The following is a 24477-nucleotide window of genomic DNA, read 5'->3' on the forward strand; positions in this document are numbered from 1 at the left end:
GAGACACCGCTTCAATCACTGCTTGGAGATCAACCACTCATTAAAAGACATATAGATGCAGACCTGCTCCCGGCACTAATGAAAATGCCCATAGAGATATGGCATAGGATACTCAAATATGAGAAAACTGAAAAAAGTGCCCGGACTTTACGATGGCCTGCTTACGATTCGGATTTTGCACCTGCAAACATGGATAAGAGATTTATACAGTGGTCACATAAGGGTATAACAGGCTACTGGAAGATTACAGATAAAAATGTACTAAAAGACTACCAGCAACTCCAGAGAAGTTTTTACTTGGAAAGACAGGATTTCTTTAGATACCTCCAGCTGAGGCACCATTACGACAGAAACATAAAATTTCTAGAAGAGGAGGACACTGGCTTGGTTAAAATCTTCCTTGACTCTTGTAAGGGGAATGCACCAAAGAAACAGATATCCAGATTATACAAATGTTTACAAACATGTAGGAATAATGACACAACGTATATCAAAACTAGATGGGAAAAAGAGGCTGAAATAATAATACATGACGACAACTGGTTCAATATATGTAAGGCTGTGGTAATGACCTCGAGCTCAGGTCTATGGAGGGAATTTGCATGGAAAAACACAGTGCGTTTTTTTTTGTCACGCCTAATGCTAAGAGTAAACAAAGTAAAGACCCCGACAAGGCTCAGTGTTGGAGGAACTGTGGAAGTGTATCTGCAGGACATTTTCATATTTTTTTGGGAATGTGCTAAGATTGTCCCCTATTGGCTAGTAGTGATCAAAGAAATCAATACCATGATGGGCTTGAACTTGGCCCCTGATTTCACTGTGTTTTATCTATGTGATTTGCCACAAGGACTGAGGAATTCAGACAAATATCTTTTATTGATATTATTGGCTGGTGCAAAGAAAGCCATAACTCGCAAATGGCTAAACGTGGATCAACCATCATTCTTGGACTGGATAGGCATTATCAAGGAAATTTACACAATGGAGAGACTGACTTTTTCACTAAGACTGGCTGCCGATAAATTTGAGAAATACTGGGAAAAAATGGGACCTTTACTTAAATGGAAAAATATTATAATTTCTGATACCATGTTTCATTGCTGTAGTTCACCTATTTGATCTGACTGTACCATAAAGGGATATGTCTTTTTTTTGTTTGTTAGCCTAGATGCTCTGTGCTTGTTGGGGGTCTGAATGTTTTGTAAAAAAATATACAGGACTGTCAATAAAAAATAAAGTGTAAAAAAAAAAAAGAAAAAAAAAAAGAGAAGGAAATATATCTGCCACAGGTGTAGCAGGCGTCCTGCCCTACATCGGCACTTCCACAAATGTTTAACTATTTCATAAAACCATTAAAATAATTTGCAAGCATATTAAAATGTTGTCATTCTAATTTCATTTTCAAATGAAAGCCAACGACAGGGAGATATTTTCTTTCTTTTCTAAGTGCATGTCTCATGTGTCTTAGTTATTGCTTCTTTTGATAGAGTTTTCAGATGCACTGATCAAAGCTTCACTCTCTGCAACTTGGCAGAATTGTGAGGATTTTGTTTGACGAGAGGATTTTCTGCTGCAATTCTGGATGAGGTGCTGACAAATTAATTACCAGACAACTAACCGAACCAAATGTTTACATTTTCCCCCTGCACTGTCTGCTCTGCTCCAAATGAAGATGCTCTAATCCTTTTTTTTTTTTTTCATTAAACCTGACTCGAGTCAACACTCACAGCCTGATAACTGGCTTTTGAAGCTCTGAAGTTTGGTGTTGCAGATCTCTCTGCACACCTCAGCCTGGGAGAAAAGATTTGCATTCCTCAGGTGAAACCATGCCTGTTTATTCTAGTAACACCTAATTTTCTGCTGAAGGATGGCCTCAAGAAGTGCAAAGGTCTTAAAACTGTACCAGTGGAATTAGTGTGTTACAGGTGCCAGATATCCTTACAGCTGTTTCTGTTCAGAAGTTTACTGTAAGCCACGATCGTCCCAAACTCTAATGCATTAATGCAAAGTGCACCTCAGAGGAATTGCATCACACAGCCAACAGCAAAGACACAAACATGGACGCCTAAATATGATTGAAGATTGTGCTCGTACATGAAAGCATACTCTCTGAATATTACAACATCAATCTCATAACTGCCATGGAAACAGCACAGGGGCTATTATTCATATGATTACCGAGCCGGGGCAGATCGGTGGATGCTTAGATGAATGGGCAAGTAGAAGGATGAATGGTGTATTATATGTCTAGTGGGTGCGTGTTAACAGATGACATTGCAAAGCTTAGATGAGTTCCTTAAATTGGTTTGTCACAATATCGATAGCTGAGGATAGGCACAGTGATGCTGTTTATTGATTGGTTTTGGCTAGATCAGGGGTCGGCAACCTTTCTGATGATGGGTGCCATTTAAAATTTCCTCAGAAGTCAATGTGCCATATGATGCATTAGCAATAAATTTAATAACGCTCTATATTAACAGTTACACACTATATAGAACAACTTTATAGAATTATATTTGTTCGCAGATGTTGGCAGCTATCAGTGAATAGTTATCAGCTATTTTGAAACAAAAAAAGACACTTTTTATCCATAACAAGAACTCCATAAGAGCAAATGAACTGTACAACAGAAAATACAAATGCTATTTATGGTCTCCTCACAATAATGATAAGAAAAATAAACTGGGTCAATATGGCATGTTTGTTAATACAGGGAAACCCATGTTAATGTGATCTCATCTTGGTTGTAAGATTCAGATAATTATTTAATAACAGCCAGACATTTTAAATGACAATAAGAAAGAAAAGTATTTCTTTGTGCCCCCTTTCCCTGTTAATGCCCTACATGGACCCCTGGCAACACTTTGCTAGACCCGCCCCTGCACAGTTACCAGCTGTCAGCTACTTAGAAAAGGATCCTGGTGTTATTTGTCTCTCAGAAACAGTTCATAACTTCCCTTCAACTCATTCATGTCACCTAAAAGGTAAACCTGTTTCTCCATCACCTGTTCAGCTCTGACGATTCAGTAAGGACATCTCCTGGTTTCATCTTCATGTTTCCCTCTCACCAGATATGCAAACCGACATCATGACCAGCAGCTTTTACAGCTGTGGCTCCAGCAAACATCAGCTGATACTAGAAATTAATATTAAATAAATTCTAACAACAGCTGATCAAGCTTAAACGTGCTGCTGTTGTTTAGCGCTACATCTGCTGGTTTCCTCTTTCTGGCGCAAAGTGGGCGATAAACAAGCAAGAGAGACGGGACGTGTCTTGTGTCTTTTTCCATTATAGCTGAAGTACGGGACAAACTGTGGTCCTTTTCGGCTCAATACAAAACGCGTAATATTTTCTCTGAATACGGGGCGATTCCGTTTTTTACAGGACGGTTGGCAACTCTGCTAACTAACCTTATGAATAAAATAAAGTTCACTATCAGTAACATCATAGCACCCACCCAGCAGCTCTATATAAACTCTGCCATGCTAGCTAGCACGCAGTACGAGTTATTGTAACTGACTGTAAAAAGTCAGCACAACAAAACAAAAAAAACAAAACAAACAAAAAAAAAACATCGGCTCATAAAAAGAAAAATCACCACCGGCCCGGAGCTGTGGCACGCCTGCCCAGGGTTGCCGACCCCTGGGCTAGATAGAAGATGTTGCTCATGGAAGTAATGGATCAGATGCTCGTGGGGAGTTTGACAGGAGATGTTAATGTTTGTATATGAACATTGTGAGGAGGACGTGAGATCATTTGGGAGAAGCTCAGGGTAGAGCTGCTAATCTTCCACATGGGAAAGGAGCCAGCTGAGGCGGCTGACTAGGATGCCTCCTGGAGACCACCTAGGTGAGGTTTTTCAAGGATGTCCAGCAGGGAGGAGACCCCAGGGTACACGCAGGACATTCTGGAGATATATCTTTCGATTGCCCTGAAAACAGCTTGTTTATCCTAAATGATGGGTGATTGAGGAGAAGGAGGCATGGGCAGCTCTGCTTAGATTGCTGCCACTGGGCCTCAGAGATGAATAGAAAATGAATGGATTCTAACCCTCAGTAAATTGAAAACCATTCTTCCCTAAATACAGGGACAGGGTCAGAGCACTTGCCATCTTCTTAGACATTGCAGGGTTCAGAATCTTGGTTTAAGAAATTATTCAATACAACCATAGGTCAAACACATGAACCAAAAAAGGCAGAAAAATCAAAGATTTAAAACAAAAAACAAAACAAAACTACAGCTCTCAATATGACAAGCAGCTATAATAGGGGGATAGAGGAAATGCCAAAAAGAAAGCTGCCTGTTAATAGGACTCTTTAAACATGAAATCATGAATAACACTTTGTTTTTCAAGACTGAGCTCAGGTCCTTCCTCTCCTTTTCTCTCAATATCTGTCCCCATTTTCTAACTTTCACTAGTTTCTGATCTCACTGCCTGATGAGACCAGGGCTATGACTGCTGGGATTTCAATTGTACTGCATAAAATATGAACTGGCCTGACAGAAGTTTGGTTTCTTGTCAGTCCAGTCATGTGTCTGTGGCAATAATCCGATCAGACCACGATTTAAATGGAGAGATTAGGTGCTGAGTTGGGGTGTCGTAAAAGTTCCTTGAAAAATGAAAAATCATCCCTTCAAATACAATGTTCTGATGAATTAATGTTATCTTTTATTAAGTTCATATTATCCAATAAAAGACTTCCTTGAGTTTCCAAACATAAAATGAGAGCCAGAGCTTTCAGCTATCACACTCTTCTCCTGTGGAACCAGCTCTCAGTTCTAATTTTAAAATCAGTCTTTTGATAAAGATTAATTAGTTTAGATAGTTGGACTTGAAGCCGGTGGCCTTAAACTACTCTGTAGTTATGCTGCTACACTATGAATATTAAATCACCCATCCAAATCATTGAATCATGTGTTCCCATCACTTCCATGGCCACAGGTGTATAAAATAAAGTATCTAGGCATGCAAGCTGCTCCTACAAACAGTTGTGAAAGAATGGATTGCTCTCAGGAGCTCAGTGAATACTGTCATGAAACTGTCATGAGTCATAAAATTTCCTTGCCGTTAACTATTTCACAGTCCACTGTTAGTGGAAATATAACAAACTGGAAGAAATTGGGAAAGACTGCAACTCAGCCACAAAGTGCTAGGCCATGTAAATTCACAGAGCAGGGTCAGCAGAGGTCACCAACATTCTACAGAGTCAATCACTACAGACCTTCAAACTTCATGTAGAGTTCAGATTAGCTCAAGAACAGTGGGTAGAGCGTTTCATGGAACGAGTTTCCATAGCTGACCAACTGGTACAAAGCATGCTGCCACTGGACTCTAGACTCTTGTCCAACATCAGTGTCTGACCTCATAAATTTGCTTCTAGAAGAATGGCCAGAAATTCCCATAAACATACTCCCAAACCTTGTGGAAAGCCTTCCCAGAAGAGCTGAAGCTGTTATAGCTGCAGAGGGTGATGTGGCATCATGTTAAACTCAATGGATTAAGAATGGGATTTAACTCGATTTCACGTGAGTTTGAAGACAGACAATAATTTTGGCGATATAGTGTATGAATAAGAGATGGTCTCTTGGTGTGCCAGCAGTTACTTTACTGCTGGAGGTCTCTTCCTGTTAAAAGGGAGTTTGTTTTTCCCACTGTCTCTAGTTTTGGATTGTTGCAGTTATGCTCTTATATTTTATGGTCTTCACCTTTCAATAAAAAAAGCTTGTGCTGTACTGATCAGCAGCAGAAAACTGAATTTGTATCAGGATGATCACTGTTTTTCAGTTCACCTGGTTCTAATGTTGTGGCTGATCGGTGCATTAGAATGAGCAGTGTTATGAAGGATGGGTGTACAAACGTGTACACAATACATATTTTTTGACTAGGTATAGTGACATGTTAGCAACCATGTCCAGTCCAGAGAATAGAAAGACTAGTGGTAACTCTGTAGATCATTTGAGGTTATCTCACCAAGAGTGATTCCTTCATATTTTGCAAACACGGGCAGACAAAATGTATTACCCTGCTAAAAGAGTTCCCTCATCATCTTTTAAGACATCTTAATCATTTCATAGGGAGAAAATGAAATGCTTTGACAGTTTTTTGTTTTTTTTTTGCATAGATGCAGCAAAGAATGATCAACATCTGCAGAAGAAGACACCATTCTAATTCCTGTGGTCCAGTGCTTCATCATTTCACTCATTCATTATGAAACTACTTTGTAGCTTAACTAAAACAAGCATATAATTATAAAAAAGTGATCAAAAAAACAAAAAGTTTGTATTTTAAGTCCAAAGCAGCTGCCCCTCCTGCTCTGTTCCTCCTTATCACAGCTGAGAGAGCCCAGTAATTGAAAAGGAGATTCGGCAAGCCTGTCCTCACAGATGGTGCGTTGCATTTCTGAAACAATAATAGGATTGCGATCCTGACCGTTCGATATCGTTTCTCGACCATTCAAAAGCTCAAAGTGGAGCAAAGAGACAAAGTACTGCAGTCTATCTCAGTTTCCTGGCACTCTCTTTTGCTTTCAGTCTGACTCAGGCCTCACGTGGCACCTCAACTCTGGCCTGATGAGAGCCAGCTCATCGCTAAGTCACACTCCTGAAGACGTGTGACTGTTCGAGCAGTTTCAGAGTGATGGTTACCTTCTGACGGGCAAAAAGAAGCCCAGAGAAAAGCCTCTTTGCGAGACAGACCCTTGTTAAATATCAAGCAATTTTAGGCAGGAGGATCACAGTGTCTAATCAGCTGTGAGTCACAAAAGAAGGCCAGATTTCTCTTTTAGAAGAATAAAACACATAAAGCCCAATGACCAAATGGATCTCATATATTTAATTTAAAAAAAAGAACATGATAATAATCACATTAATGTAAACTCTCCCTCATTCTGGTTGTGCTAGTTGTGTAAGATTTCTTAAATAATGAGCCCAATCCGTATGTAACCAGGTCATAAATTACATATTGTTATAATTACACAAAATGTGTTCTAGACCCCAAACTGTTCCTTTTATACCTGATTTTTAGGACCTCCAAGCCTGTAGTTATGTTCATTATCAGTTAGAGCCCCTCCTCATTCTTCTTCTTTGGTGCAACCCTATAAATACAGGGTACCCCTTTGGCCTCTCCCCTTTTCTACAATTCCCCTGTGGGAGAGGTTGGTGTCATTTCTTTACCAACACTGTAAAACACACATATAATTTATATTTAGCCACCCTGATGTTTCTGATTGTGTTTTTAGTTCAATTATTGTCATCACTGTGCCTGTCTTTGCTAGATGCTGTAAATGTGTACATGTCTGCCACATACGTGTTATAGGCGCAGTCTATGCTAGCATGAATAGATCATTCTTGCTGGCTTGGAAGTTGTGGTGGGTTAAGCTAACCCTGTTTGTATTTGGTTGTAGGAGCTGGAGCAGACAAGTTAATGACTTGGAGGTCTGTGTTTCTTTTACCATTCATTGTCAGACACAGAGCAGGAACACAACAGTTACATGTACAAAAGTGGCCTTTTTACTTTTCTTATTCCATGCAAAAATAAATAAATCAATAACTTTTCATTTGCATAAAGTAACTAAATTCATGAATTGTTTATACCACAGCGACTGTGGGGTGACATTACTTTCTGATTTGTTGGACGAGTGAGTGCATGGGATTGCCCGGAAGGAATACCAATATTATACAACAAACTGGCTGATTTCATAACTCTTAATACAGGTGTCAGATGCCGTTCAGGATCATCCCGGCCCACTTCATCCCCTGATTACCAGCTGTCACATTAACATCAGGCTCCTTTTCTGTAGTGCACCTGAATTGTAAATGAACTGGTGCTTATAGTGCCTTTCAACTCTAACTGAGCACTCAAACACTTTTTAGACTACAAACCACATTCACCCATTCATAAAGTCTGGGGTTTATTATTTTGCCGAAGTACACTTCAACATGTAGCCTGGAGGAGCTGGGGAATAAACCACTGACCTTCCAAGTAGCACACAATGGCTGAAGCTTCCAAAAAAATTGCCAGCAACTCTGGAGCACGAGCAATGAGTATAGAGCCAAGGACTACCTGTATTCATATTTGCATAAAACAGCTTCTTTGGTTTTTTTCCTCTGATTACACTCTGCTAGCATATGGCTTGCTTCCATCTTGTAAAACTCTTTTTCAAGTTACTCTCAGAGGGTTTGTTTGGTTTCCAAGCTCCGCTCTGCCGATAGATGATCATCACAGGCAAATAAATGTCACATCTCCCATTCAGCTAAATCCATTGAACAGGTAGCATTTATTGTAGTGACTACAGTGGGTTTTGTTTTTACTCATTTCTTTAGAGTGTGAGACTTCTGCACTGGTGCTTAGCTGCTGTTGTTTGCTGCACACAAGACAGTGATCCCTTTTCCCTTCCTACAGCAATCCTCCTCACTGTCAATCATGGCTTTTGATGTGTTGTGCTCTTATAATGGGGCAGCTTTGCAGTTCAGTTATGTAGCACCAGTTTATAAAAACAGTTGCTCAGAGCATGTTATATTGTAAGATAAAGACCCTAAAATAGTCCCTGCAAACACACAGGTCAGATGATCCCTTCTTTGAAAAACAGCACAGGAAGTGGATCTCTTTAAATGCCTCATATACTAAAAGTATACAATTCAGCTCAGGTTTGGTATCAAAAGTCTCATGCTCACCCATTAAGTAGGTGACAATCTTGCACATGGTGGCTCCAAAGATGAAGTCCTCTAGCATGTTGGGGATGAGTGTAAAGGGCATACAGAAAATGGCCATCATCAGGTCGCTGACCGCCAGTGACAGCAGGAAGGAGTTGGTGACCGTCCGCATGCGCTTGTTCAGCATCAGGACCACGATGATCAGGAGGTTGCCGAAGACGCTGAGCAGGAAGATGAGCGAGTAGAGCAAAATACGCAAGGAGTCCATCTCTGATAGACACAAAGAGACACAGGGCATTTTCAGTTATAGGGAGGAATATTGTAAGCTTCTCGTAACAAAACCATCAGTTTCCAGGAGGAGGTATTTTGTGCTACTTTAGTCCTGGGAGAGAAGAAATTGTACTTGTAACAGTAATAAACAAAGAATAAGAAGTGGAAAAGCAAATAAAAGCAGCATAAGATGAACACGGGTGCATTAATTGTACTGGCTGGCTGACAAAAGTCTTTCACCAGGATCTATACACCCAAATTAATCCAAAAGCAGTTTTATTCATTTGCATGCAAATGCAAGTAATACTTTTTAGAATTATTCACGCAACCCTTGTATTAAATTGAATGAATTAATAAAAAGAAAACATCTAGATAAGAAAATTTAAAAGGAGATAGTTGCATCAATACATGAAGACAACAGCCTGGATCAGGTTGTTCCCCTGGGAAATAAGACTCTGAGCCCATAAACAACACCAAACTCTATTACAAGACAGAATAACTTGGCTTAATCAACATCTTAAATTGTGCTAATGTCAATATTCCTCTCCTCACCCTGTAAATGAAAGCATTAGTAGTAATCTTCAAGAAAAAGATGAAGATAGACATTATCACAAGCACCGAGCCGACCATGTAAGGTGGCTCACTTGGGAATACAACCCAAACTGGAAAAACAAGATCAAAATGAAACAGTTCTCTTTTCATCAACAACAATATCCTTTCTGTTTGTGGGGGCAGGGGGAGGAGCAAGATTTGAGCAACAGCCAGATGTAATTCCAGGCCACAGTCATCAAAACGACTACAGTGAGATGCAAAAGCGACTAAAAAGAGATACAAATGACAAAAAAATCATAAAAAGACATAAATGACTACAAACTGATGCATAATGACTGAAAATAGACACAAAGTCACTGATTAGAAGGTAAATGACAACTGAACAACACTAACAAAGTTACTAAAAAAAAAATCAGTTGAGATTGTCATGACTACAAAAACAAAGATAATGGCTACATGCTTATGAAAACAACGACACAAAGACGCAAAATGCATAGTGACTACAAAGGCTCAGATAAAGGGTTAAGCAAAAACATAGACTGGTTTAATTATACAAATTGATCATACAGACATGTGGTGGCATCCACTGAGATCTTAAAAAAAAGAATATAATGAAACAGTCATCTACAGTGTGTTTCATAAGATTTCCTTCTTTCAGCGCTGCCATACAGCTAAGCATCAGTGGGTGCTGGATGGCCCAGCCAGAGGGTTTTTGGGATGCTCCCTTCACTAACACCGGCCTGTCACAGCGAGTCTGTTTGAGAATGAGAGTATCTGACAGGACAAGGTCGGGGCTGGCCATGTGCTGACTGAGTCCTCTGATTAAACACAGAGACATGCGAGAAGTCCGGAGGTTTACAGCAGAGCCTGCGCACAGAATGTAGCACATCACCTTTAAGGCAAGCATTGCTCATCAGGAGTAGAAGCAGGACACAAACAGCGCGTGTTTGTGGGGCTTAAAACGCATCTTTGTGAACACAGTGAACACTGAGACAGCCCTTATCGAATCCTGTTAAAAAGGGAGTTTTTCCTTCCTACTGTCGCCATCTGACTGTGGGGGTTTCTTTCTAATATTTTAGGGTCTTTATCTTGCAATTTAAAACACTTTGAAGTGACTGTTGTTGTCCCACACAAACACATTTTTTGAATTTCAATGTTTGCAAAACTTAAAGACCCACATAAATGACCCAGTTTTTAGAATTTGACTCAATGCTTTTAATAATAAGGCTGTTTGATAGTATTTAATTTAACTACACACTTGAAAGCCTATTGCCCAAGCTGTTGAACCGCAGCTGCTACTGTTATGTGACTTCAGTGTGCACATTAAAATGATGTATTTTTGATCTTTTGTCATTATTGTTTTGCTATCTTATTACCAACTTGCCCCATGTCCTCTGCTGTTTGCCTAATAGCTGTGCTTGTCTCTGTGTGGGTGTATTTACAAGTATTTTATGAAACACTGTGGGATAAATTGTGCCTTATGAGTGTGTGCAGCATGACATTACTTTTTAGTGTGAGGAAAAAAAAGCTCTTTGTATCGCTGCTTTTATCCTGCTTCTGTGACTTTACTCTAAGCTTAATTGGCTGGAGAACATCTTGCCAAAGGAGTGAAGATGAAAGTTGATTCAGGCTGGCATATTCATAGTAATGTCCTCCCTATAAATAGACAAATTAAATAACATTTTTAAAGCAAACTATGAAAAAAGTTTGTCTGCAATAACAAGTACAGAGTGATTAGACGGTCCGGCTTTGAACCCAAGACATTGCAGGTTAATGCTGATCACCTCTGCCACGTGAGAGATTCTGTCCCCCTTAACTGCAAGTATGAATTATTCTTTTGATGAAGAAGAGTCCTCTGCTTTTTGAAGCTGTTTCAATTAGCCAAAGATTGCCCATTTCAGAGATGTGACAGCATTCTGCCATGCTCACATGGGCTACTTTTACATTGATGTTCCTCATAATAACAACTTTTTGACTACAGGAGGGTAAGCATACCTTTAAACATTCTATTCCATCCAAACCTGATTCGCCCAGAGTTTTCTTCCAGTTCAAAAGGGACATTTTTCCTACTTCCAACAAGTCCTGCCTCATAGGTCTCATCTGATTGTTAAGGTTTGTCTCTAATATTTTAGGGTTTTTGCCTTACAATATAAAGCACCTTGGAGCAACTGTTGTTGTGATTTGCTGCTATATAAATAAAACTGAGTAGAGTTGAGTTAAATTCCATTCTTTTCATCATTTGTGCAATGTATGGATGTCGGATGCTGCAGATGTTGCTATGCCCCTCTGACACAGGGTCAAAGGGAAGAAGCCTTCTTCTGGATCACAGAGGACTGTTTTAATCTTATTGCATTTTTTACTTGATTTGACAGGTGAGGCATGGATAGTTGTGATTGCTGTCATGACCTTTAAAGCAGGGGTGTCCAACTCCAGGCCTCAAGGGCCGGTGTCCTGCAGGTTTTAGATGTGTCCTTGATCCAACACAGCTGATTTAAATGGCTAAATTACCTCCTCAACATGTCTTGAAGTTCTCCAGAGGCCTGGGAATGAACTAGTCGTTTGATTCAGGTGTGTTGACCCAGGGTTATATCTAAAACCTGCAGGACACCGGCCCTCGAAGCCTGGAGTTGGACACCCCTGCTTTAAAGTGTTCAGTCAGACACAAAGCTAACGCATTCAGATCCCATCACATCAGGGGAACATATACTCAGGGAAAAAAATTATTTGAACCCCTGCTGATTTGGTAAGTTTACCTGCTAACAAAGAAATGATCAGTCTATAATTTCAGTGTTAGGTTTATTTGAACAGTGAGAGACAAAACAATAGCCAAAAAGTCCAGAAAAATGCATTTCAAAAAACTTAGAAATTAATTTGCATTTTCGTGAAGGAATTAAGTATTTGACCCCTTTGCAAAACGTGCTTCAGCACTTGGTGACAAAACCTTTGTTGGCAATCACAGAGGTCAGATGTGTCTTGTAGTTGGCCACAAGTTTTGCACACATCTCAGGGGAGATTTTGTCCCACTCCTCTTTGGAGATCCTCTCCAAGTCATTAATGTTTCATGGCTGATGTTTGGCAACTGGAACCTTCAGCTTCCTCCACAGATTTTCTATGGGATTAAGGTCTGGAGGCCACTCCGAAACCTTATTATGCTTCTTCTTGAGCTTCTTCTTCAGCCTTGGCCGTGTCATGTCATGCTGGAATACCCACCCACAATCCATTTTCAATGCCCTGGCTGAGGGAAGGAGGTTCTCACCCAAGATTTGACGGTACATGGACCCATCCATCCTCCCTTTGATGCAGTGTATTTGTCCTGTCCCCTTAGCAGAAAAACACCGCAAAGCATACTGTTTCCACCTCCATGTTTGACGGTGGGGACAGGGTTCTTGGAGTCATAGGCAGCATTCTTCCTCCTCCAAAGTTGAGTTGATGCCAAATAGCTCAACGTTGGTCTCATCTGACCACAACACTTTCACTCAGTCCTCCTCTGAATCATTGAGATGTTCAGTGGCAAACTCCAAACGGGCCTGTGCTTTCTTGAGCAGGGGGACCTTGCAGGCACTACAGGATTTCAGTCCTTCACGGCGTAGTGTGTGCCCAAATGTTTTCTTGGTGAATATGGTACCAGCTGCCTTGAGATCATTGACAAGTTCCTCCTGAATAGTTCTGGGCTGGTTCCACACTGCTCTTATTATCTCATTATCATGAGATCTTCCACTGGCGAATAATGGCACCAATTATTGTCACCTTCTCACCCAGCTGCTTGGCGATGGTCTTGTAGCCCATTCCAGCCTTGTGTAGGTCCACAGTCTTGTCACTGACATCCTTGGAAAGTGCTTTGGGCTTGGACATGGTGCAGAGTTTAGAATCTGGATAGATACCTGCGTAAAATACACCTGTGAGCCAGAAATCTTGCTGATTGATATTGAGGATCAGCTACTTATTTCCTTCATGAAAATGTGAATAAGTTTGTAACTTTTTTGAAATGCATTTTTCTGGATTTTTTGTCATTGTTCTGTGTCTCACTGTTCAGATAAACCTACCATTGAAATTATAGACTGATCATTTCGTTGTTAGTTAGGGCAGACTTAACAAATCAGCAGGGTTTAAAATAAATCTGGCGGGGGGCTAAAGACATACACTTTCAGTAACTAATAAGATATAATTGCAACATGTGTTTGATTTTCACATTCAGAATCAGCACTACATTGTGAGGCTTTCATCATTAATTCCAAGCAGTAAGCTGTCACTGGCTCAGCAGCCGCTATCGTGTTAGATTTTACGTGATCCAGCCAAATGAAAATGGAATTATGTCTTCATTGAGCACCAGCGGTATACTGGCTCCCTTGAGCCTTATATCTGCAGGACAATTCACTTTACTTCCTTTGACTCCCTCAAGCGTGACAGCTGTGCACAAATCAAAAGGCATCTAAAAACATGTGAATGAAAGGACAGGGTTCACCTCTCAAATGTTCAAGTCTTGACCCAGGGCTGGGTCTGTTTCTTTAACCTTTATATTGCGCTATTTGCATCCTATTGGCTGCTGCAATGCAAACTGTAATTATGTTTTCCCACAGGGTTCATTAAAGTTTCATCACATCACTTCACGTTGTCTTATCTTTACGAGAGGATTAGCACAACTTCATAGGCACAGCAAGCCATTTAAAAGCGTTGTCATTTATTGGCTGTGGATTGTGCAGTGAGAGGAGTATTTTTTTTCTCCTTTCACTTGAGTGATGGGGCTGGGTCTCATCACGATACATGAATAAATCGCCACAAAGTTCATGAATAATGGATGCTAATAATCTGCAGAGGCAATGCTGTAGCAGTTTTGAACTATCCTTTTAATCACAACCTCACCGTAAGGCTGCAATTCATGTAGAAAGCCCCAGTGAGATGATGAAATGGTCCAAATTGTTAGAAATGGCTGTCATCTCTATCGAAATATGATGTTTCTCCTAATTACAAAGGGGTAGAAAACCCTTTGGAAGTGAACCTGAGAACCACAGACATGAATATGGAACTTGCAACAATCTGCAACACTCAAAAAAAGCAACAGATTTTGTTATTTCAGTTGATTACTTGATTACTTGAATTTGATGAGTGGATTTTCACAAATCAATAAAAAATAATAATTTTCCACCAATCAAGAGGACATCTTCAAACGACTTGTGTTACACACCAGTCCAATTCCTCACCCAGTCAGTTTGCATTAGGGCTAAACAGCAAACATCCAGTAAATGGACCCTGAATTAAGATTTTTTTCTTTTCCAAAGCCTATTTCATGGTCACGAATGAGCTTTTAGTAATGGTTTGCCAGATCTGCTTGATGAATGACTTACCGCATTCACTGAGCATTAAATTAGTTAATTAACGTCTACTGCTGATCAATTACTGGACTAATCTTTCCTGCACTAACATAAGCTCCTCTACTTACTGCGTGCAACCCGTAGTTCCTAGTTTCCATTTTTCTGTTTAGCCACGTATATGAAATACCAGCAGCCCTCATGTAAAGGTCTGCAATAAGTGGGTCTCTGTTATGTTTGTATCATTCACTAAAATAGCACAATTCACATCCTGCCATGTTCACGTAGCTTTATTGAGGAGTGCTCGCACTGCACGCAAACAACACTCCATCTCTGCTTGTGATTGCAATGCTCTGAAAACCTGAAGGCATCATGGGAAGCACACCAACAACATCAGTTTTGATGCACTATAAATAAATCAATATGGAGCGCACAGCTACACATATAATAGAATATCTATAGCAACTGAAAAAAAAATAAGTTTACCTCCAGTAACATTGATCTCGTGTCCTGTTTTCTGACAAATACCCTCAAAATGCAAAAGAGACTCTATGACTACACCTGTAGAATTACACAATTACACAATTACACATTACACAATTCGTTTTTATATTTTAGTTTCATTTCCGTGTTAAAAACATGTAATACAGTCACTGACTGCACTGATTAATTAGGTTGTAGAGAAAAATAAAAGCTAGCAAGCAAACCCAAGGGTTCAAAATTAGTTTTGGTGAGCAGACAGTAATAAAAACCCAATAATACTTCTTTAACATTCCTACGAAGGATCTGATCACAGTGTATCTGGTATCTGACTGAGGACATACATGCACAGGTTGGCAGTTGGCATCTTGGTCCCTCTCTCTTCTTTCCTCACTGCCATCAGCTTTTTCTTTCCGTAGCTTTTGCAGTTTTGTTTGTTAATTATGAGTTGAGTTGGGAGATACTGCCAGTCCTGTTTTCAGTTTTGGTTCTATTAGTTTAGCTCACTAATATTAATTCAGGGAAAAGCCAGAATCCGATGGCCTTTTATGTGGTTTGTTAATTGTCTTCTTCCTCTTTTCTTTGTTGTAGTGAGGGCTCTCATCTCATTATTTCGCTGTGTTCTTTATAAGTAACTGTACTTTCATTATACAAAGTCTGTTGAACTGCAGCAGCATGGTGGCGTCTCAAATGCTGAGTTCCCTTTGAGCCAACATTATGAAATCATAAGGGTGCGCTCTGTGCTCACTGTAACATTAGAGAAACTGAAGAGGATTCTTGGCCCTGTCGTTTTGCATTCGGTTCCCTTACATTCATGCGGTGCAAAGAAAATCTGCTCGACCCATCCGATTTGATCATTTTGGCAGGAAGTCAGATACAACCAGATCAATCTATGTAACCTTAGCCTGGAATGATGAGCCTTTCTGCATTCTTTGCTGTAATTTCCCATTTATAGTGTTCCTACACTAAAGACTGCATGAAAAACAAACTGACTGAATTCATGTAAGAAAAGGCTGTTTTGAAATTGATCCATGTTGGTCTCATAGGCTTTCAGGCACAAGGCCCTATTGGTTATCACATATAAACTTCCTTTTCCTTATAACCAAAAATGGCCGTGTTTTGGCGTCATTTCGCTGTTAACTAGTAAACACTCCACACTGAATAAACTACTACAAGCACACTTGGCATTTATGCTTTAGAGTGCTTCCTTCTAATGCCTCGTTTATTGTGTCCACACAGCCAGTAGGTCAGCATCTTACATCACTGACTTCCTGTCTCTTTAATCTGCCACCTTGAAATTGCAAAGGTTGCTTCAAAGGGTTGACAGCCTGTCTCGTACCCAAAAAGATTCACTAAAGAGATAGGGATCAGGACAGAGTGCTTGTGACACTCCACGGTTCCCTTTACTGACAGAAGAAAATCACTGAATCTCCAGGACTGATTTCACCCAACGACAAGTATGTAATTCTCTTTTCGACTTGTCTGAAATGATAAAAATGGATCCCTGCATTTTGGTGCACATTATCTGGTGGATGGGTTTTAGCTTTACACAAGCCTGACTGATTTCATATTTAACCTCTGCACTGCACATTACCACACTGCGATGCTTAGCTTTAAAAAAGTGGTAGCAGATGAATCCTTTCACAGTAATTTAGCTCAATGTGCAGAAATCAGTCGCCGTATTGCATTTTACCACTGTAATGAGGTGAGTTACTGTAACTGTCAGCACAATTCAACTCAATTAGTCTTTCCACTACGGCTCCCCATGAGAGGAATATTGATCCTACATTACTTAGATTTTTTTTCAGAAGTTGGAAGGAGCTTGTTTGTAGTGCAAGAACAAACTCAGCATCTATTCAATTACCCACAATGCTCTCTGTCTCTGATATTTTCATTTGCTTCTGATGCCACTGATTCCTTTTTTCATCACTAACATGTTTTATTGCCATTAATTGAACGTTTTTGCTTAGAATCATGCAAGCAAACCAACCCACAGATGAAATATTCATTACAGCGGAATATGTAAAGTGTGAGAAAAAATTAATGGCAACAGCACATCCATAGTAGCAGTATGTGTCTATTTAAAGAAAAGCCACTAACAGGCAGACAAATGTTGAGTACTACACAGCAGCCAATGATGAATGAACTCTTTAATAAATTACTTTGTTTTTAAAATGAGACTTTGGAGGTTTGACATTTTCAGCTAATGTTCAGTGGCTAGCTAGCTTATTAGAAAGGTGCATCTCTTAGTCACTGTGGTACTGGATGGGTTGCTTGTTCTGGCTAGTGAAAAGCAGCCAAACTCCTTGTTAGTTTGCTCATCTAACTGCTCAAAAAATGAGAATAAGTTTATTTCCTCATACTTTACATTTGAGACCTACTTGCTTCATATAGCTTTCTTTGATTGATTAACATTTCTTGAGTTAAAACCCAAATTCTAAGTGTTTAAATATAGGCTAGTTTTAATCTTTTCTTTTTGTCTCTTCTTGTAAATAGGCTCTTAAAAACTGATTTGTGTGGTGCTATATGAATACGTGTTTCTTTGTGCTCTGGGTGAATCTAAAGCCCTGTCCACAGAACCGCTCATCAGGCATCACTGTATAGCACATGGCTGGTCGCTAGGCAACATTCCAGGATCCTGTTGGCTAGTCAACAGTCTAATGTATTTACCAACCATATATCAATGAATGGTATGTTTCATTCTCTTCAGTGACTTGTACGCACGTCAATTAATTGCATAAAACTTCATATAAGTTTTAAGGCACAGTAAATCATTTTTGAGGCTATTTAATAGAAAAAAATTGTTGTACTCAAATATACATTGTTTACTGTGTAACTACAAATTAATGTATTCTCATAATCTTTTTTTTATGTATGTGGCTAGAGACCGACCACATATGTAGTATGTCTTATAAGTTACTTTTAGTTTAAATTTAAAGATCACAAATAGCTTTTTAAAACTATATAAGACTATTTACATTGTACAAGTTACTTATAAACCTGGACCTATTCCATTACAAATACACATGAGCAGGCTGTTCATGGAAGCCACCATGTTCCTGCGTTGGACCGTGGCCAAGCTGGGCGTTGCCTTCTGCCTAATCACATTTTATGTAAGTGGTTAGAGTCGGCCACATATGTAGTACACCTTAGGAGATTATTTTAATTCGAAGGTTTGAATTTCACAAGTAGCTCTTTCAAGCTAAATATGACCATTTAACATTTCTGCATTTATTTTCATTGTCTCTTTGTGGTTATGTCTTTTCCTTCCTTTTGCAATTGCTTATTGTCAGCAGATTAGACATGCAACCCTCCCGTTGTTAAGTGTTAGGCTGAGTGCCCTGAAAATCACACATTCCCTCTGATAAACAGCTTGATAACATTCTTACATTGTATGAGAATTTAAGTGTCTGTGTAAAAAAATATTATATCCACTTCAAAGAAAGTGTTACTAATGCCAGCTAACAACGCTCAACAGCAGTTACCCCAGTATCACTGTCATCAGTCGGAAGTGAGCACATTGACTCATATCGGACTCCTTTCACAAAAATGTACAGCTTTCTCTATAGTCAATAGATGTGGCACTCGGGATACAGACGCTGCAGTCATATTGACAGCTGAGGTAAACAGCAGTTTGTCCTTCAGCAGCCACCATAGCTGGGATTATGAACTTGAATTGGGAGGGGTACAAAACCAGAATTAAATTAACTGCAATTTGTAATCTACTGACATCTAATAGTGAGATTTTACCCAACGTTTAACTCAGGGCCTGCTCAGGGTCATCCCTAATAGATATGTTGCCTGTCATCACTAAAAGTGACTGAAATTTACTGGCATTCCAAGGTTTGTGTTTGCTACAGGACTGCTAGTCTCTTTCTGTTTGAAGACCCATTAAGAAAACCTGCTGATCACTATGGAGTAAAATTCCTGTCAATGAAGTGTTAGCCAGTAGGGGTAAAAGTAGGGGAATTCCCTGTTTGACCCCCAATTTACTGAAACTAATTCAGTGGTGTTCTCATTCGCTTCTGTGTTCTCTAATTGGAGCCAGCAACTCATAGCTATTACAAGAGCTTCCCCTTTAGGGATTTCTGTGTTGAATTAAACATTCGGTCAAGGTGTTTGCCACTGAAATTCTATAAATCACGCTGTAAACTGATCCAGCAGCGAGGCACCAGGAGACACGATGCAGCCCAACTACTAATTGGAACCTAAAGTTCACCAAGTAAGAATCAATCAAATATTAAAGCTCATATTTTAGATTCAATAAACTTCTTTTTTCATGTCCCACAGTTGTAAACGTTCTTTCTTTTGTCTCTAAGACCACTCTGGTGAGTCACATGACAAAGGATTAACTGAGAATGACATTAACCACCCATTATATGCACTGAGCCTAACCGATATTGGGTAACGTCATATGACTGTGGCTTGGGCTCCATTCCATTCTTCCGCTGTCGTGAGTTAATAAAGCCAAAGTGCAGACAGAACATTACAGATCAATACAGCTATTCGAAGGCTTTGAAACCGTGCTCCTGTTTGATGTGATCTTCATTAGTGCGCTCATACTCTCCTGGTGTCACTATACAACATGTAGATCTGTGATATACAGATGAGGACAAAATTATTAGCCCCACTTAAAAATTTCATATTTTTTTAAGCGTTTCCCAAATTCTTTTAAATAGAGCAGGGAATTTTTCCAAACATCCTAGTTTTATTTTGGATCCTTACATTATTATATTTTGTGCAAAAAAACAAAATTGTTTCACAAAAACCAAAAAACTCATTATTAGCCCCCTTGATGCTAACAGTGTATCCTTTACTGGATAACAGTCTGCAGGCACTTGTTGTTGTTTTCAACAAGTCTCACACATGCAGTGTTGGGAAGGTTACTTTTAAAATGTATTCCATTACAGAATACTGAATACATGCCCCAAAATGTATTCTGTAACGTATTCCGTTACGTTACTCAATGAGAGTAACGTATTCTGAATACTTTGGATTACTTAATATATTACCATGCTGTTTACAACTACGTGAATGTACTATTGCTGTGATTTATTACTGTTACTGAAGGTCCGCGGCTCCGAACCGTAGTAAAGGGACCTCTGGCTAATACGTCAGGTTCCGTGTCGGGCTGGTAGCCGAAAAATAGCTTTACTTTGTTGTCTGGGTCAACTTTGCTAGCGAGAGACAGAGAGAGGCGTTGAAAGACTGCTCCAACGGAACTTATTTTTTCCGGAGGAAAACACGAACACAGTGTACAGTTGAGTCTCAATAGCTTACTTACAAATGGGCTCGTCAGGCACTCTTTTTGGCTGCAGTGGTTATTATTATATTTACATGCTTCCAGCTCCCGTTTTTGCTCCGTGACAGCTCGGACTTTTCCTTTCTCTCCCTCCCTCACTCACAGACACATAACGTGTATGGCAGTCCATTCTCGCTGCAGCACGGACTACACTGCCCATGAGGCTACATTCTTTAGGGCCATGCCTGTAGCATTCTGCCTTTTAGCTTAGCACAACAACACCAACAACAACAACAAAAAGCGCTCTCTCACCCAGGAAACACGCAGAGAGAGAGCGTGTCACCCAGTAACCATGGCAACCGTAACGCTGCCGCCTGGAATAACAGAACAGCTGTCAAACAAACCCAAACAATCCTGACCCGCCACAATATGAAACAGGAAAGTACCGCCGTGTAATCCATTTATTTCAACAAAGTAACTGTATTCTGAATACCACCTTTTTAAACGGTAACTGTAACGGAATACAGTTACTCATATTTTGTATTCTAAATACGTAACGGCGGTACATGTATTCCGTTACTCCCCAACACTGCACACATGTCTCCTGAATAATCCCAGTCCAGTCTTCTAGGGCAAGTCTCAGACTCCTCCAGACTTGATGGTCTTCCTGCATGGACCTTAGTTTCCAGTTCATCCCAAAGATTTTCAAAGGGATTAAAGCCAGAGCATTTTGCAGGCCAGTCAATAACATTCTCTTTGGTCTTTTGGAGGTAGTTCTCCAGAAGCAATGTATGTTTTGGGTCGTTGTCATGTTGGAAGACAAAGCGATGACTCAGAATCAGTTTTGCTACAGACTACTGGAGGTTTTCTTTAAAAAAATTTCACTTATCCTTCTTTTCTCATGATTCCTTCCACGTTGACAAGATTCCTAGTTCCAGAAACACTGAAGCATTCTCACAGCATAGTGCTCACACCGTGTTTCACTGCAGGGACGGTTCTTCACGTTGCATGCCTCTCCCTTCTTTCTCCAAACATAAGCAGCATTTCTATGGCCAAAGAGCTCTAGTTTCATCTTATGTGACCAAAGGACACACTTTCAGTATACATAATTTTACTCCAGGTTGTTCTTAGCGGTTTGAAGGTGTCTCTACTTCTTTGTCTTGGTCTGTAGCTTTGCAATCCAATCCTGTGCAGGGTTCTAGTGATTGCCTTCTTTGGCTAAGTCACTCACTAGTGTCTTGGCAGTTTTTCTGGGGTCTTTATACCCATCTCTCACTAGTTTCTTTTTGCCAGGCTTGCTCTAAACTTTGTGACCCTCTTTGAATTTCTTCATACTTCTCACTCCAGGTCTTGGCACGCAGAAATGCTCTGATAACTTTGTATATCTGTCTCCAGCTTTCTTTCTGGCATTATGCTTTCTCAAGAGACAACTCAAATCCTTGCTGAGTTTTTATACTATGTGTAAATGAGAAGAAGAACCTCTGTTTTAACTTGATTTTACAAGCTTTGAGAGTTACAAAGTTAAAGCACATCATTGCACAGCGGTGGTTTTTGTTATGGCTCAATAAAAGGGGGAGAATGATTTTTGCTTTTTCTAAAATAATGCTGTTCTTGTGTGCAAACAGAAAATTCTAATGGAAGCTAGTATGTTTTAAAATGCTATATTAAAAATCCCTCACTGTGCAGAAAAAAACACTTGAGAAATTTTTGACAGAAGCTTTAATTCATAAGGGGCCTGATAACTTTGTTCTCATCTGTATGTGCTGTTTTAATGGAGTAACCTGATGAGAGGGCAAAGGCAGGAACTGTTTACTAAGAGACGAGGATTTTATCAAGATGCAGCTTCTCATTATCAGGATGCTTCAAATCTTTATACTCACAGTGCATGCATGCCATTTGTTTCACCTCAACAGGTTGCTTCAAAATGTTCCAATTATTAGCTCTGATTACTGCGATCGCGTTATGACAGACAACATCACTATGTAAACACCCCAAGGGAACAAGATTCTAATTTCTTCCACAAGACACAACATTGTAGAAATGGGTACAATGTTAGAAACTCCCAGCTCTTTTACTGTGTATACTGTGCACAGCTTACTCTGCAGCAGCACGTCTCTTGTCTCGCTCTCCGGTTTTTCCACTTTTGCTCAGTGCCCAAGGCGACTTGTTGGATTCCTTCTAAAAACAAGTGTTCATTTAATGCTCATGAGATCCACTTCAAGATAACTCATCGCAAGACAGGGTGAGCTCAGCAGAGTGCCACTTTGAATCATCTGGAGAGCGGAGAGTGTCTAAGCATAGCCAAGGTGCAGCTACAGATATTCCACATAAGCAGCACTGTGTCTGAACTGAACTGCTCTCAGGAGTCCAGAAGGATTATTTTGAAATGATGCATGTCAGATGTTGTTTTAGTTCTGTGCAGTCGGTGTTTTACAGCTGCTCAATCTGTTAAGCAACTCTTCAGACAAGCGGTAAAAACATGTCAGTCATCTGCAGAATGTAAATTTAAAAGAAAACCATACAAAGAAATCAAAATCAGAAAGAAAAAGGTGCAAGTGAATGAAAGCAATGTATTCTTCCCACTGACCTCAGTGTGGACATCCTGAATTTCTTGATACAATAGTCATAATTAAGATAGCAGACCAAAAGCATAGGCAGACACATCTATGAAACACATGTGAAAATATCAAAGATTAAGACTTTTCATACTAGGATGCTGTATGCCAAAACAATATCAGCCACATAGTTGGGCCTATGCATCCAATTTAAAACATGGAGATTAAAATTATGCTACTCTACCTCATTTAGAGCCTGCATTTGTATATATATTAGTCAGAACCATCAACTTAGAGACTTAATAAATGGCAGCTTTGCATTGCAGTGTAACCACAGATGTACAAACAACTACATTTGGATTATGTTGATACTAAAGCTTAAAAATCAGGTATAGCATAAGTCCTTCACATCCTGCCTGTTACTTAAATAGGGTAGGCTGGTTAAGCTCTATTAACCTACCCACAGTTTCTGTTCAACTGCCGCTTTGCAACCCATCTCGACCTGAGGGCCTCCTTCTTCTCCTTCTTTGCTGCCTTTGACACAATCACTGTCACATCTCTTGTCACTAACGCCTGCTCTGTTCTGTGCTGCAGCTTTTCTGCTGCACTCGCTGATTTATGCACATCCACATGCATGTCTAATCCAGGACAGAGACACATAAATGACTGCAGATAACAACAGAAGTCTTCTTTTGAGCTGCCCTGACTGAAATCTGTTGGTTCTTCTGTAGTTAAAAAAGAGCAAAACATTAAATACACCTTCTAAGTGCGTTTCAAGATGTTTAGTTTAATAATGAGATCCCTGCAAAGCTTACGCCATGTAATTTCTAAAAATACATTCATCGTATATTCATGTTCAGACCTGAATGAGTGAGTGTGAAATCTACTGTACGCCAGTTTTTTAGAACAGCAGCATGCTCCCATTCCTTTCACGTTGTACAGTAGTTTGTGTCACGTCTCTCTTTTTGCTCATGCTTTAAACTTCCATTCCAGCCCAGACATGTAAACCTCACTACTTGAAGACTTCTATAGTAACTAAGAGAAAAGGAAATGCTTAACAACGCAGGCTGCAGTTGTGATATAAAGCTGAATACAGCACCCTGTAATTGTTAGAAATACAGCTATAAACCACCCGCCCATCACTTCTGACTGTTCATTAGACAAAAGAATTTATTTAAAGATCCCATTCTGGGCTACAGAAAGCTGTGACTGGGATCTGTCACTATACAATGATGTCTTATAGGAGAAACAAGTGGGAGAGGAAATGATCTGCTGATTATTCTGTAGTGAAAACATAGATTTCAGGAGTTCAGGAGGGATGCAAGGGACAAAAAACATAACCGTCAGCACAGTGACTGCAGATTTCTCTGTTTTATTTTACATAAATAACATTAATAACAAAGTAAACAAAAGATAAAT

The 24477-nt window shown here is 39.8% G+C and overlaps 1 protein-coding gene across 1 annotated transcript in view; it reads right to left on the reverse strand.

Moving 5' to 3' along the window:
• The window catches only part of LOC134620519 (cholecystokinin receptor-like), a 68325-nt gene that overhangs the window by 41761 nt on the left and 2087 nt on the right, over positions 1-24477 (reverse strand). The window contains exon 2 of the mRNA XM_063466717.1: positions 8675-8923. Coding sequence (XP_063322787.1) covers positions 8675-8923 — 249 coding nt within the window. The remainder of the gene's footprint in view (positions 1-8674; positions 8924-24477) is intronic.

The sequence above is a fragment of the Pelmatolapia mariae genome, linkage group LG23 (genome assembly GCF_036321145.2).
Source record: "Pelmatolapia mariae isolate MD_Pm_ZW linkage group LG23, Pm_UMD_F_2, whole genome shotgun sequence".
Classification (NCBI taxonomy): Eukaryota; Metazoa; Chordata; class Actinopteri; order Cichliformes; family Cichlidae; genus Pelmatolapia; species Pelmatolapia mariae.